The sequence below is a fragment of the Halichoeres trimaculatus genome, unplaced genomic scaffold (assembly GCF_033239565.1).
Source record: "Halichoeres trimaculatus isolate MK-OKI-2021-1 unplaced genomic scaffold, fHalTri1.1 fHalTri1_scaffold_4, whole genome shotgun sequence".
NCBI classification, from domain to species: Eukaryota; Metazoa; Chordata; class Actinopteri; order Labriformes; family Labridae; genus Halichoeres; species Halichoeres trimaculatus.
This window is the reverse complement of record NW_027437182.1, coordinates 29,659,411-29,675,553: the sequence shown is the minus strand read 5'-3', so window position 1 is coordinate 29,675,553 and position 16,143 is coordinate 29,659,411. Positions and strand designations below refer to the sequence as shown.

Below are 16,143 nucleotides of genomic sequence, written 5' to 3'. Positions count from 1 at the left end.
TAAACTACAGCTTTCCCTTTACACTTTTAAAGAAACTGTGAGAAGGATCCGTTTAAACTGAACTGCATCACCATCTTTTGGCCTGGAGTCTCACGCAAACTGTCACAAAGGCTTGATTTTTAACAACATATGTGTTTGTTTTGGAAATGAATAGAGATCAGAACTTTTTTTTTTTTTAGACAACTTTTTTACCAGATACAATGCAACAAGTTAAGGTATCTATCAACAACTACTTAGTGCTGTTGATGGAAATGTGACAACATGCAAACATTGTAAGTTTGTACCGTAGTTCAGTAGCCTTTTACATTTAGCCCTACTGGCAGACCGGTGCTCTAAGACTACTACTCTAAGATTGAAGTTACAGCCAACACAACCTCACTTTTCTTTTCAGTGATAGATTCTCAAGTTTTAACAGACAGCTTCAGTATAACTGCTGTATGTGGGTCCTAATGAAGACGGTCACACATAGTTTAGACTGTGTTTTAGTCTTTAGCTCATGTTTAATCCGTGTTGAGCTTTCCTCTGTTCTTCTGTCCTTTTTCTGTGAGACAATGAGGCTCCACTGTCCAATAAGTTTCCTCACAGGGGAAGGGTGATAACTGTTCTTTCTATACACTCATTGTGTAAAAGCCAAGAGGAAAAATACTGAGCTGAATATTTACAAGTGCCCTCTGGTGGCGTATCAATAATGCTGATGATCAACTGTATGACTAGTCTATGATATGACTACATCAGAAAGTGTCTGCTGCCCCCCAGTGGCTGCAAGTTTTAAGGACGCCTCTTCTCTTTAGTTATTGCTTTTTAATTAATTTAATGTAATCAATTTGTAATGTAATAATTTAATGTTATCAAGTAGGAGTGAAATTTGTTGAAATTGAATACTTGCTCTAATTTTCTGATTTAAAGTTTAAAAATTCTATGCAAAGCCCTTACAGACTCATGCACTCGCCCACTTGACAAGTCCGTAGAGACCGGTAGAGACTCAGGGCTCAGTGTGTGAGGGGGATTTTGAGATTCTGCCAATACATCACCACCGTCATCCTCCGAGATGGACTGGCGGAACCAGTTTTGATTGACGTATAGTACAAGCCAATGGACAACACTTAGTTTGACATCGATCCAATCAGTGACGACGATGAGTTGGCGGGAGAGGAAAAGGCTGGTTGTCGAGGTACCTGACCGACCAATCACAACAGGCTGCTCAGTGAGAGACCGGAAGCACATGCGGCCGCGCCGTAGCTCGTCATGTTGTTGTGTGCGACATGTAGCTAGAAAACAGTCTTGATTTGTGTGTGTTTTTATAAATATACCGTTTCTGTGAAGATAACGCAAATGGCTGCAACAGTGGCTCCACCTGTTTCCCCGAAAGAGCTCGAGTCCGACCGGTGTGGGAGTGAGGAGGAGAGCCGCGGGGCTGAGGCCGAGGAGGACAGCAGCCAGCAGCAGACAGGCCCCGCTGCCGTGACACATACCCGGCTGTCTAAACTCCCACTGGCCCGGATCAAGGCGCTCATGAAGACCGACCCAGACGTGTCACTCGCCAGCCAGGAATCAGTGTTCATCATCGCCAAAGCCACGGTAATAATAAAAAGAAAGATTAACTAGTGCGGGCGCAGCAATATACTGTACTACACGCCTCTGTAGTAAGTCATGTCACTAGTACGACTTTAAGGAAACTTGGTTAAAAATCTTGAGTTAATAATCAGATGCAAAAGATGACACATTTGTTCTCTAAATTCAAGTAAGGAACCTACTGCAGTGCCCTGTTATCTTTCACACAAGCCCAGGTCCAGGATCATTCACTCAGATACATCTGAGCCCAGTAAGCCATAAATCCTCTTGAATAATTTGGAGCCAGTCTATGTAGGTGCATAGTAATCAACAAAATCTTAAAATCAGTACCAGTACACATACAACAGCAGTCAGCTAGTTTTAGGTGATAAACACCGAAGTGATTCTTTTGTGTTTTTGTTGCCTCTTTGTCTGTTCTCTTTTGAAATCAACTATCCCATATGACTTAGGTCGCTAAGCAAAGTCTGTTAAGTCCAACAGTTAAAGGAACATAGAGAAGCACAGGTATGTATGACATCTGTATGTGGGAGCGCCACCTGACAGGCAGCATGTAAATAGAGGGTCTAGATTTCCAATAGCGTGTTATTCTGTACAAGCACCACAGCTGAAATTCCTTTCTCTTGCAATTCATTATCATCTATGGAGCACATGATGTTACATAAGGATAAATGATGTAAATTACAGGGCAGAGCAACTTGACATTAAGTGCCATCATGATCATCCACTAATTTTGGTTAGAGGCCTCCCCCCCCCCCCCCCCCCCCCCCCCCCCACACACACACACACACACACACACACACACACACACTCCCCTTAATTTCCTAATTTGACTTTTGGCGCCTCAGCACTATCTTAGAGCCCGTTTGGTTGTTAGTTTCACCCACAAACACATTAGGACAGATTAGCCTCTACTGGAAGTGAGCTCTGTTTGCAATATCTGATTGAAATTCCTGTGCCATTACACATTTATGCAACATACCAACTGTTTCTAGCAGATGCCAGAGAAAGGCTTATGAAAGATAATGAAAAATAAAGGACTGTATTGAGAAAGCTTCCAACAACTATTTTTCTGTCACCTCCCATGCAGGAGTAGAGGTTTCAGGTACATTTGATTAAGATTGCTGATTGAGTGAAGAAAGTAGCGTTAACAGCCTAGTGTTTGGTATACCAGTCCACCTTCTTCCAAAAGAGCAGATTCATTGATAGAGAGTGTTTTTATCTGAACACATTGAGTCACCAATCACTGTTTTCAGTCAAGTGTGGAGAAAAAGGGGACAATCCAATGTTAGCAAGTTGGTCAATGAAATTACAACATCATTTCTATCTCTTCCTAGGAGTTGTCCCGCAACCACATATTGAAATGTTTTGTGTGTGTGTGTGTGTGTGTGTGTGTGTGTACGTGTGCATGCACACGTGCAAATGCGTGTGATGAGGAAGTTGAGTATGCACTGAAGGATAACTATATGAAATTGGGGTGTCCTGATCAGGTATTTTTGCTCCTGAGTCTGAGTCATTTGATTTTGAGTGTCCGTCGATAGAATAGAATAGAAAAGAATAGAAAATACTTTATTTATACCCGAGGGGAAATTCAGGAGTCACAGCAGCATTTAAGAAAACAAAAGTAAGAAAGTGTATAGAAAGTGCAAAAAGGTCCACAAGAAAATAGATGACGACATCCTGTCCACCACTCTCCAGCCCAGCCAGTCTCCACCTCCACAGGGTCCAGGACTGAGCTTCTTCAGCAGTCTGTTCAGTCTCTGTCTCCTGGATCCTGTCTGCCCACAGCAGGCGAAGCTCCTCCAATGTGGCGCAGGCGTCCGATGTCAGCTCCGTCAGCCACGTGAACAGCAGATGCCACTCTGTTGCTGGGTTAGCACAGCTAGCTCGTCCATCCCACCGGAGATAGATCCCATATTCCCAACAACGATGGATGGAAGGACAGGTCCACGTTGTCACCTCCTAGCTCACACCCGAGAACCAGCACGTCATCCTCACCTCCCCCTCCTCACCTTGGGGGAAATCATCAAGCCCTACACTAGTTAGCATTGACATGCTACAGGCTGCTAACAGCTGAGTTCACATGTAAACAATGCAGCCATGGTTACATGTAGGATTTCCAGACGAACACAGGAGAAAAATTAGTAAAAATATCGCTGAAGCCACAAAAAGTTTGGTGTCCATGACCAACAATGAACCATACAAAGTAATGATCCACTCCAAATACAAAGATTATGAAAAAGAGACGGAAAAAAAATTACAAGAAACGGACAAAGACGAGAGAGCTACTGCAACAGGCAGCTACTTGGGCAGCGCCTAGCAACCAAAAGTCCTGATCCGACACTTCTACGCTGATGAATTGCGCTCCCAGCTTAAAGTCCCTGCCATATTCTGCTGTACTTTACGGCATTCAACCAGTAGTGTCACTGTTGTGATGTCATGCCCTGTGTTGTTTCTGTGTGGACTCTGTACCACCACATAATGGTAGGAAATCCTAAGATGTTGTTTTTCCTGTTTGTTTTGAGCTATCATAGATCTGATAAAAAATAATATTATACACACAGAAATGATCTTGATCGGCATGTAATGCCAGATTCTCTAACTACGTGATCGGCTCTATTTCCAATCATGTGATCTGATCCGGACATCCCTATTATGAAAATACAAACAAATTTTTTGGTGACATTAAATAAAGATTAATAAAAATGCTCTGTTAAAAACTGGTTCCCATTGCCCCGGGGTCATGCCAGTTCTGGTTTATAATGATATTAAACAAAGGGTTATTTCTGTGGGTCATTAATGTATCTGTTTCTTTTCTAGGAGTTATTTGTTGAGATGATTGCTAAAGATGCCATGGTGTACGTCCAGCAGGGGAAGAGGAAAACCTTGCAAAGGAAAGACTTGGGTAATTGCTGCAAAAATGTATAAATGTGTACATATGCTAATGTGGGTAATGTGGGGAGGTTGAGATTCTGCTCCCCTGCTGAAGGCTTAAACCAGACTTTGACAGCCTGAAATAATTATCTCTCAATGCAGTGGATTATTTTGCTGAACATAAAATAATGTAACATTGCTTTTGGGACTTGTTAACATGTCTTTAACTATTGGTCTCAACTTTGTTACATCTCTTCTTTTGTCTTACCTTTGCAGACAACGCTATTGAGGCCATAGATGAATTTGCCTTTCTTGAAGGTAAGATATGCCAGGACATGAAAAGAAATGGCATAATACAAATGTCTTTTTAACCTGCAGATGAACATGTTCACTGATACGAGGATGTTTAAATCTTGGTCAAATAATTGTGGGTAGAAACCCAATAGAGATAAAATATAGCATTCTGTGTTAACATAATCGCCTTTACTAAAAAATTCTCCATTGCCTTTTTTGTTTTTGCATAAATGTTTCCCATAGTTTTTCATTTTTTTCCACAGGCACACTTGATTAAACAATGCTTCAGAAGAAAGAAACACAGAATAACTGCAACAATTTTTCTGGGAGGGGGACACAATTTTTGGTGAAAACCTTTGTGGCACTTCTCTAATGCAACACGTCAGATTGGATATTTATGCTGGTAATTGTTTTCTACAGTGTTTGTTTAAGACTTTTCTAACTTAACCTTGAAGACACCTGTAGTTGTGTTTTTTATGTAAATATTTGTTAATTACTGCTGTTTAAAAAAAGTAATAAATTTGAATTTTAGACTACGCTTGTTTTCTCTCCATTTATTTGTGTGTCACTGCCTGAATGAGGACCTAAAGATAACTGCACAATGAGACAAATTGACATAGTTTAAACTTTGAGTTATTTTATGAAACAGGGAGGGCTGGACTGCCTCATTAGTTTTACTGATAATACAGTGTCAATTTAGGCCAGCAGCATCAGTTTTCTATTTACAGATATTCATCTTACATTTTATGCCAAACATTAAAAATATCCAAAAGTATCCCAGGTTTGGGAAGAAAAATATTTAATTCTATATTGCCAAATATATCATATTTGATACACAGTTCCAAGGACCCCTATCTCATCAACCTAATAGTTTCCTTTAAAACTTGCTGTTTAGTTAAAGAAGTCTAACCCCTCAAAGATTATCATACCACTACAGGCTCATTAAGCTGTATTTTGGCCCTTTTCAAAATGGCTGCTCTCATGAAATAAATAAAGATGTTTTTTTTCCCCAGGAAAATCATTGCTTACGTTCAAAAAGTTGCAAAGAGAATAACATCCGAATCATTGCTCTTTTTTAAACATAGTATTTTCTGCATTGAAAGGATACATATTTACAAAATCAATGTTGATACTGCCCAGTTTATCCAATATGAGACAAAAAATGTGTCATAAAGGAAATGATATGGCAATAAATGATACGTTGTTAAAAAGGGTCAATAAACATTTAAGTCCCAAAAGTTGGTCGGTCAGTTGGTTTGAAGACTTCAGGACACAGCGGAAAAGACACAGACCATGATGCAAAACATCACTTACACAAACTTTGTGTTCAAAATTTTCATAGTAAAACTGAACTAGTTTGTATTTTCTTTGAGTAATTTCATAATGTTAAATAGTGAGACATCTGAGCATTTGTTGCCTTAGCCACTGACAGAGAAGACCCCAACCGACACCAACACCAACATTTGAGGCCCACATTGTTCAATGTATTCTATCGTGAGGACAGTGTATATATGGTATAATAATACTAAATAATTTCTAAAAGAATGGGCTTATATATCAGGTGGTTTCTTTTCATATCGAAAAAAGAAGTTTTGTTACTATTTGATTAAAAAAATCTCAAACAATTGATCACAATACTTACTGGGTGGGACATTTTGTAGGTTGAAAATGTAATGCGCAGTTGTGTAAGGGCTCACTTATTATGATCTATGCTGATGGTTGTCAGCTGACATACTTATTGTGGCTGATATCTTTATTCTGTACAGTAGGTGAGACTGATATAAGCATGTCTAATATCTATATGGCGCTGGTTGGAACAACAAAAAATATTGGTTACAGCAGGACAAAATTACTTTCTGTGTTTCACATCGATTTAAGTATCAGATAATCTGTTAAAATGGAGATTTCATTTAAAAAAAGAATCACACTTGTAATAGTTCATTTGGCTGATGCCAAGAACATTTTGGACTGGACTGGCTTGGGGTGAAGAAGTGGAGATTATGTTTCTTGCTCAACACAGGGACTGTTGTAGAACAGAGAAAATCACATGGAGTCTGAGTTTGCGTTAGGAATGTATCTGAATCTCTCTAGACCTGAGATGTGTGTTGTTCTTTCTGGCAGCATTTGTTAAACACTTCCCCAGTGTTCAGTTTCACACTCTAGGCACAGTCTAACCTCTTGAGTTTTTGCTGCGGGGATTTTCAAAATAAATGCCTGAGTGTGTTTTAGCTGATTTTCTGGGTTTAGTGTTTCGTGGAGTAGTGAAACAGAGCTGTGAGAAGCACAGATGTTTGGTTCCAGAGGAGCACCAGTCAACTCCCTGCAGAGGAATGCCTGACTGGCACAGGGGGAAATGAAGTACTCCTTTCTTATAAAACATAATCACATGTTAATGGATTGGACATCATTTTATTTCCACAGTCAATACAGACATTCCATTAAGAAAATCTCATGTGAAAAAGGTGAGGTCTCCCCCTGAGCAGAACAGGGCATGAACGATGGGATGGGACTGCCTGCTCTTTCTTAGTCTCGATGGGAAAAATGGTATGCTGTGGCTTTGCTTTTGAAAATTTCAAGAACAGATCGACTACTTTATATTTATACTAATTCCTGGGTTAAAGGGAAGGCTAGCTCAAGCACCACCATGCTATTTTTGTTGTTAAACATTTAATTTAAAAGGTACCCAAACTTAGATACTCATATTATAGTCCTGCATTGAAAGTAGCCTGGCTCTGTGGAAAGATAAATCAGGACAGAGGTCAAAGTCACGCTCTGTGGATTTGTGCCAAGTCACAACACAACAGTGACACTTTTAGCTACCTGCTAATACCTGCATGCTAATTATAGTGCATGCTAACATCTTCACAGCCTGTATAGCAAATGATGTTTGCCATTTTGACTTGTAGTATGTTCTCAATTTTCTCTATTGGTTGATTTGTTCTTAATTTTAATCCAGTAGTATGCGTAAGCAGCTCATTAGCGTTCATTACAGAGAGGAATGTTGGGAAATGAAACCTTGATTATGTTCCAGGTATTTTAACATAAGAAACAAGACGAACTAAGTTTTTACTGAGTGATAGTACATGCAAGATAAGTTGTTGCTGAATATTTTTAATATATACTTAACGAAAATGCTTATATTGATCTGTTTTTTGTTTTTGTTTTTTTAAACTTTAAAAAAAGAAAAGTAAACTGACAAGAACTGGGGATACATTGATGGAAAATATCATCACTTCATGCTTGAAGTCAAACAAACAAACAAATCCAGCATTCCACTCAGCTTGTTTGTTTCTTTCACCTCTTTTGCCTTCCTTCATGGATTAGATGAAGTATTCCCCCCTGCATTGTATCCCTTGTAAATCCTTTCAGGGACAGAAAGATCTCTTGGACTGCATGTTAAGCGCAGCGAAGTGAGCCCTCCAACATCTCCAGGAGGCCCAACTAACCCCCCCCCCCCCCAAAAAAAAAAAAAGTGCAGGACATTACCCCTCCAGCCCCACCATTCAGTTCTACAGTATTCCTTTTATTTTTGACTGCCCACATGTTTGTGAGAGCGTGCACCTTGACAGAAGATATTTTAATCGCAGCAAAAATATGCAGAAAATGTATCAGGCACACAAGCTGACCTGTGGTCATGTGGAAGGTATGTTTTTGCAGCTGACATTCCAACCTGATTTCTTGGGTCAATTTCTTGAACAGTTAAACCCCCCCCCAACCTCCTCACACACATGCACGCACACGCACGCACACGCCCGCACACGCACGCACACACAAGTCCGTTTTTACTGCAACCCCCAACCCCACCCCTCAGTGCATAGACTACATATTTTTTCTCACAGATTTTAGATATGCACTGCCAATAAGGTCATATTGTTGCCTTATTGTCTGAATATTTTTTCGTCTTTCCACCAAGTGTTTTAGGAGAGACAGGATCATTTGTTCACATCAAATCTGCAGGAACCGCAGACTTGTATTGATCCACCCATATTAAATATGTCTACAACAGTCTCACATCGTTGTCTAAAGCAATATTTTCCTGCATTAAAGGTGACTCATTGCTCTATTATTGCTCTGCCAATCTTTTTAACATTTGTATGCTTGTTCCAAAGTGTTTGAAATAATAAAATGTGAGGTACTGCTTTGATTTTAAGGCTTAGTCTGAGTGTATTAGATTTTTTTTACCTTGGAAACACTTTTACACATTTTTTGTACTCTATCCACAATTTTATGAAATGAGCAATCCCACTGAAAACCTTGTAGGGCATTGTAAGAAAAAAAATGCATATATATTTCCAGATTATGTTTCAATTGTGTGTCATTTGACTTTTGTAATGGTTTGTGTTTCTCCCTGCGCAGAGCTGGCGAACATACATAACTGGCTCCATGTCAAAAGCCTGTCCTACTAAACCATCAACTATAAATGTCGTTCTTTGGTGTCAATCCAACATGAATAACTTAAGGGAAGATAAAAATTCCTCCACCCATCAAAGGCAGCTTCAATCACTCAGAAACAAATGTAGCCTCGAGACACATTACGTTTTTATTGACATCCAAGAATGCTTATTAGTTGACAATCTGGGCAAACTTACATGAACTTAACAACCCAAGAGGGATCACAGGTTTGAACACACTTAGTGTGTCTCTGGAATAAAAAAAAAAGAAACCTAGAGAGCACAAAAAGTTCCTCAGATGTCATTGCTGTTGATAACTTCAAACAAAATAACTTTTTTTTTGTGGGATGACCTGATGGTCTCTGGATGTGTTAGCAGGACTCACAGTCCATGTCAGGGCCTGGCATTGTAGCTGCATGTCACTCTCCTGTCACCTCTCATTGGTGAAGTAAACCATTAAAAGCCTCTGAAAAACTATTTTCCCTCTGTTCAGCCGAATCACAATGCTCACATTGGAGAATTTATTAGCATACAGTACAAGTATCAAGAACTCCCAGTAGGTTTTCTGTATGGTCAGTATGGCTGCACAAATGAGTCCCTAAAGGACGAGATAAGAGCCCAACATAAAGAAGAGGGATTCACATTCACAGCCATCTGATCACTACATATTGTCCCACTCATATCTCACTTACCAATTCAAGACATTAACAAGTTGAGATAAATTTCTGATTTAGATGATCTTATGGATTTCAATCTGATGGCTTTTCTCGCAGGATCAACTAACAACACAGAAAACATTTCAATTTATGGTCAAGCAGAAACTGATCTGATCTGGTCTACTGAAACAGTAGCCTACATGTGTAAACATTATACTGAACTTTTCCACTGAAGGCAACCATCAAACAATGAGAGCAAGACTCCGGCAGGAACGTTGATGTTAACATTTCTGTTAATTTCTGTTTCTGTTAGTTCATTTCTGTGAACTTCAGCTGCAGCTCTCCCTCTCTTGGCTTTGCAGCATACAAATCTTTTACACAAATATCTTTAAAATAAATAAGGCAAAAGCTACAACTTTGGCATTAATGTTTTTATTACAATCCCTCATACAACTCGCAGCTGAAAAGTATCTTGCTCCAGTTTTCCTTTGCTAGTTAAGGTCCAGTGGCTCCTCAAACTGCACTCCAGACTGGGCCTAGTACCTGTTATTATTTCCAGACTCTCAAAGCCAGCCTGAGACGGAAGCTGCAACATGTGATCAGGTTGTCCCTGGGATTGCTTTTGTTTCTGATAATTAATCGCTGTTGTCATGGGGTTTCTCCAGTCGGGAACAAGAATTGTATAAAATACAACCGGGCAGTAAGATGAATTAACTCTCTGAGTTTCTCTACTTCCATTTTATCAAAGTAATGTAGCAGTTTTACAGATTATTATCTAAGTATTTTGGATGTTTAGATGGGTAGATTCTCACAAGGCAAAGTACCAAGCACAGTCAGACTTGAAATAATTATTGGCTAAATAAATAAATGATGAGTGTGAATAGAGCAACATAACTGTGATAATTGGTATTGTCTTTGACCATATAATTTGAATCAGGTCTGCTGCAACAATGCAATTATGTTCATCCGATATAAATTCCAGCTCCATTGTTATTTATCTGCAAGGCTTTGTGAGTCTCATGTGTTAGCACTGTGATTTAGCAAGATTGTGTATTCAATCAAGCCTTGATTGATAATTTTGTGCATTGTTTCATTTGGCAGGCTCATCCAACTTAAAGTCATTTTTCTCCATCACAAGGTTAGTCCCAAGAAATATCGCTCTGTAACCGATGCAGGCCGACATCAGTTCCTCTGTTTTTCTCTCTTCATAATCAGGTCCTGATGCTGTTTTCTGTTGAAACCTCTCTGTAATGAATGTAAATGATTGACTCTCGGAGCCTCCAGCTTTTTCTTGTGGTTTTCAGTTATGGAAAAAAAATTACAATTTTATTATGATTTATGTTCAGGCTGGGAGTGGCTGCAAATGCATATAAAGGAGACATTTTTCAAACATCTGAATCACTTTATTGGCCAAATTTATTACATTCACTTTGCACCATAGCTGCATTTGCACAAGCCAAACCATAAAAATTTAAAAAGAAATACAGACTGGAATATTGTCCTGAGATTGGTTTCATATTGGCTGTTAGACTTTAAGGTGTGTTCTGTAAATATGACACACCATTTTAAGTGAAAAATGTTAGTTTTGTATTGATTTAGGCATTACTGGCAAGCGATTTAGCTCAGCATATGAAAAGAAATGCTTCCAATGATATTGTCAACTTGAAGAAGCACAAATGAATTTAAAACAGAAAGAGACAGAGGATCGAACCCTGTGGAACACCAGTTACCAATAAAAATATAATAAACATTTAGATCACAGCACTTTGTTGAAGATTAAGTCTATTTTATCTATTTATTTTTTACATAAATTTTACCTTATTGCAGTGAAATAAAGGGAATGCAGTGTAAACCCCTAAGAAACCTTTTGAAAAACAGACACTTAGCTACTTGAAAGCTTTGCAGAAGGCTATCTATGACGGAGTTAATGATACAAGCTCAATATACATTGTACACCTGTCATCTCTGATTTACTTTGAAGCCATGAATCATTTATTAATGTTGCCTTTGGGAGTTGAATTATAGATTCAGTTTGAGATAGTTTCAAGGTGTGTTTTGTGTTTTGGCCCACAAAGAAGCCAACTCTGATGCAAATGCACAAGCCTAACATACATGTACATCTTGTCCTGTCTGACAGTTTTCACAACTGCACAATAGAGAGACAATGCAGGGTTAAGTGAATACTATGTAAATAATAAAAAAAGAAATGACATGCAGTTTTAAGTCAGAGATGATGGTGCAACATTAAAGCTGTTGGCTTTTGCTTCATTTTTCTATTTTATCCAGCAAATCTGTTTCAGACTTGAAGGGAAAGAAGTACACTAACATCAAAGAGGCAGGATGAAAGAGGAATTTAAAAGATGTTAAATGAGACAAACGAGGCTTGGCACCCTGAGTGAGGAGGAAGGAAAGGAAAGAGAGGGAGGGAGGTGAGATAAGTGTAAAAGGAGAGGAAAATAAAGGTAGGGAGTTTGGCTGAGCACAAGAATGACTGAAATGAATAAACAGAGGGTGGGAGGGAAAGACAGTAAGATAGAAAAAGAGAGGTTGTGGAAGTGAGTGAGTGAGAGATGGGCAGGGAGGTATAAAGAGAGGGAGGGAGTAATATAAGAGAGGCAGCCATAGAGGGAGAGGTGACAGAGTAGATTATCCTCCTCTCCTCTCCTCCTCTCTGCCAGCCTCATCATGTTTATGCTGCAGATGTTGACTGTTATCTCTCTGACTGTTATCCTCCTAGCTTCTGTGGAAGGTAGGACACAACCTTACTTACTGTGAGTGTGTCTGTGTGTGTGTGTGTGTGTGTGTGTGTGTTGCATGGCATGCATGCACCCTGCAGGTGGACAGTGTAGCAAAGAGAGCGATGGCGAAGACAGAAAAAGGATAGAAGAGGGACAGAGGGGTAGCAGCATGAGCAGCAGGGATGGAGGCATGGATGTAAACACGGGGCAGGAGGACGAGCATCTGAAATCATAACACACATACACACACACATACACACACACACACACACACACACAGAAAGAGAGCAACTGTGTCAGGGCTCAGTCTGTGTGATGTGTCATCTTGTCTGTTTTAATGAAATTTTGTGAAAAGCACTCGAAGTGCGTTGATGTGCCTGAGGATGGATTGAAAATCATCTGTGGCATAACAAAGCAGCACTGTCCTATTTTACAGCTCCTGCTGCTACCATCACACTTAAATTTGTTTACACATTTGCTGTGGATGAAAAGGCATCATGGCACACCCTCCACACAAACACACATTCCTCCCCTCTTTCTCTCACTTTCTCTGTCTCTCATTTCCCTGCCATGTGAGTATGTTTTTGCAGCACAATGGGATGCCATTGTAATTCCTCTGACATTCTTGTGTGTACATGTGCGTCCATATGGGAGTCTGTGTATATGTAACTAGAGGGCATGTGCAGATTCTGCAGAACTGATCATATTTTGCTGAATCTAAAAGCTGCAAAGACATTTTCAGTCCTTGCAAACTGTTGGATTATTGACTGCAGTATTTAAAATGAAGATAGTGTGCAGGAATCTAAATGCAAAAAGTTTCTGCAGCTAATGCTAATGTACTTGATGATATTTTGCAATAATGCAATAGTGCATTCTGTCTGAAACTTTTGGGGTTTACATAATGTTGCGTTGGCTTTTTATGCTTACTTACTAATAACCTTTCTAAGCTGACATGAACGAATACAAGAAAGCTTCAAAATACAAAAGGTGTGAAATATAAATAAGCCAAACTTAAATGAGCTTAACAAAAGGCCTTCATATCATCTTGTCAATTCAAATTCTCTGCGTTTGTCTCCTTTCTGTACCAGGCGATGGTGTGCAAATGCAAAGAGATGTCCAGTGCTGCATGTTGTACTCCCAGGGCAAGGTGCGTACCAAAGATGTGTTGCGGTTTGAGGTGCAGACGGAGGGGCCAGACTGCAGTATACAAGCCATCATGCAAGTATTTCAACTATCCACTCCTGGAGCTAAAGAGCACACAGCAATCTGCAGGCATGGAAAATATGCCTCTTGTTAGAGGAGGGCAGAGCTGGGCTGAGAGGCATTGTCATCTTTCCAGGTCATGTTGTTATAGCAGGGCTTGGAGCTGTAATTGCCAGGGAAGTAAGAAAGGAAATATGTGGGAATAACAAGCCATCTGAAAATACCTCCTGAGCCAGCTGAGCTCTGCCTCAGCCAGTCAGTCAGAACAGCAGGGTTTAGTTAAGTAAACCATTCTGCATTGTGATACCTATTGTTTCCAGCGGGTCAGAGAAATCTGATGTAGCTTGAGGAGCTTTTTATGTGGTCTAGTTAACAAAAACAGAGAATTCCTACAAAGACATTTGAATAGTTTCTTTAAGTGCTCTGTATTTCAGTGGTTTCCAGCCTTTTTCTCCAACTTTCCTCACTTTAGACCACAGTTTTTCTAACAGAGAGACAGCTCTGCCAGACAGAAAAAACAGCACTCCATTTCTAGCGTGTCATCTTTTTGATTCTTAGATTCTTTGCTCCACCTGAAATTGTTGTTTTCACCAACGTTGCTCTCACAGCAGGTAAAACATTGGAGTCTCTTGTTTCTTTTAAGTGCATCAGTGCCTTTCATAATGTGTGATTAACACTGTGTTCTTTTTTAATAGTCTTTACACAAAGAAGGCAGTGAAATGTGCAGACCCCAGGGACAGAAAGGTGAAGAGGTTGCTGAGGAAGCTCCTGCAGAGACAGAGAACCAAGGCCCACCGAACCATGTGGCTTCTTCCTCATGACAACCTGCCTGTCATGTCAGAGGTCAGACAAGACACAACTTCTTGAATCTGTCCATTTTTGTGTTTCCATTTTATTTGAGATTTTGTATTTTCTTATCATGGTCTTGTCATCATCAGGACAAGAAAGATAACTGGGCTGTTCTCAATGTGGAGTGATGGAGCAGGATTAAATACAGAGGAAGATTCATAGTCATAAGTATGTATTTCAGCCTTCAGTAACTTATTCAACCATGCAAAGGTTCATCCTTTTTTGTTTCTCATCCCATATCTTTACATTCTTTTCTACAGGCCAAGTTAACTTTCAGCAGCTTGTCATCTTTATGTGGCGAAGCTTTGCTGACTCTCCAATCGTCTCGTGTGTCTCTCTCTATCTACACTATCTGTCTCCCTGGACCAGACCTGGGCAGCAATACATATTTCAATGGCTTTCGATATTTAAACATGAACTGTGCTTGAAATATTCCCAAACACGTGGCTGGAATTGAGGAGTTTCTACTTGTAAGATAAGCAGAAATGTTTTTTAAATGGCTCAAACTGTTATTTGCCAGGGTCTGCCTGGAAGTGTCTCTACAACAGTATTACTTCTCATGGCTGATGTACAATCAGTGGAAAAGGTGTAATTAAACAAATCATCGAGTAGTGATATTTATGTTGTATACCGGCAAGATACTCAATGCTTTTTTGTGACTTGTATACTTTTAGTAATGTATAATGAAACTGCACACAGTGCAGACTTTGACCTGATATAACTGACTGTTAGGTAAAAAGTGGGATCAGAAAAGAAATTTCACCTTTTTAGTGAGCAAATGTTCCTGATATCTTGTCCATTTATCATATTAACTGTTTCTAAACTCTGTATGAAACTAAAGTCAATCTTTAAAAAAAAGAGGTCCTCAGGGATCTACATTTGTCAGGCAGTTTACATTTGTCTTTTTCACCAGTAGTCTGTCACTAAACTATGCCAAAGTATCCATGAATCAAATCATTAAATGGCAAGGCTGTTAAATCCTAGAGGGCTCAGTTGTGTGTGAAACACAAAAGCATTGTAGAAGAATGCACTGTATGTGAATTTTATAAAATAACCTTCAATAATAACTGGAACTGCCTCACTGTCTTTTACTGTGTAATTTTGTGCCTGGGTGGTTGTCCTACACTTCATTTAGCTATGCTAGCATGCTACATGATTCCAAGGATGGCTTTGGGGTGAAAACTACTTTGGTCCTTTCTGAACAAAATCGCAACCATTTGATTTAATTATTATTTTTTGTTTGTTTAGTTTTTTTAAGAATCAAATGTAATTTTTTTTTTACTCTAGATTAGCTGTGCTCTCATTTAAATAAATTTTTTCATCAGCTCCTCCCTTTTCAATCCTAATGAGCTAATATCAACATGCCAACATGCCAAAATAAGCAGCTTATTAATAATCAATAAACAGGTCTTTGAATATGTCCATTTTATATCTTTTAAATGTGTAAGCAATGTCAGTGTGACCCCTGGAACACGCTTACTTTTTACATGTAGCTTAAAACATTAGCAGCTCTCAGCTGCTAGCATGGCTTTGGGCACTTGTTTATCAACCGTTTCAAGGAAGCTCAAT

General features: G+C 39.3%; 2 protein-coding genes across 2 annotated transcripts; both read left to right on the top strand.

Annotated features, from left to right (window-relative positions):
• Window positions 1-1,196: 1,196 nt before the first annotated feature.
• pole4 (polymerase (DNA-directed), epsilon 4, accessory subunit) lies at window positions 1,197-5,242 on the top strand. Its single transcript, XM_074668451.1, has 4 exons — window positions 1,197-1,578; window positions 4,390-4,474; window positions 4,720-4,761; window positions 5,001-5,242. Exons 1-4 carry the CDS (start codon window positions 1,333-1,335, stop codon window positions 5,012-5,014), a joined length of 387 nt encoding a protein of 128 aa, XP_074524552.1. The 5' UTR covers window positions 1,197-1,332; the 3' UTR covers window positions 5,015-5,242.
• Window positions 5,243-12,331: 7,089 nt separating this feature from the next.
• On the top strand, window positions 12,332-15,641 carry ccl44 (chemokine (C-C motif) ligand 44). The gene is made up of 5 exons (XM_074668460.1): window positions 12,332-12,533; window positions 13,611-13,740; window positions 14,421-14,568; window positions 14,664-14,742; window positions 14,835-15,641. Exons 1-4 carry the CDS (start codon window positions 12,470-12,472, stop codon window positions 14,700-14,702), a joined length of 381 nt encoding a protein of 126 aa, XP_074524561.1. The 5' UTR covers window positions 12,332-12,469; the 3' UTR covers window positions 14,703-14,742; window positions 14,835-15,641.
• Window positions 15,642-16,143: the final 502 nt, after the last annotated feature.

What these genes read in the sequence shown, in the direction of transcription:
- ccl44 (XM_074668460.1), top strand. Translation starts at nt 12,470, where the DNA reads ATGTTTATGCTGCAGATGTTGACTGTTATCTCTCTGACTGTTATCCTC. An exon ending in TGCAGTATACAAGCCATCAT is followed by an intron (nt 13,741 to 14,420) that starts GCAAGTATTTCA and finishes CTTTTTTAATAG; the next exon opens with TCTTTACACAAAGAAGGCAG. An exon ending in ACCTGCCTGTCATGTCAGAG is followed by an intron (nt 14,569 to 14,663) that starts GTCAGACAAGAC and finishes TGTCATCATCAG; the next exon opens with GACAAGAAAGATAACTGGGC.
- pole4 (XM_074668451.1), top strand. Translation starts at nt 1,333, where the DNA reads ATGGCTGCAACAGTGGCTCCACCTGTTTCCCCGAAAGAGCTCGAGTCC. An exon ending in TCATCATCGCCAAAGCCACG is followed by an intron (nt 1,579 to 4,389) that starts GTAATAATAAAA and finishes TTTCTTTTCTAG; the next exon opens with GAGTTATTTGTTGAGATGAT. An exon ending in CTTGCAAAGGAAAGACTTGG is followed by an intron (nt 4,475 to 4,719) that starts GTAATTGCTGCA and finishes TTACCTTTGCAG; the next exon opens with ACAACGCTATTGAGGCCATA.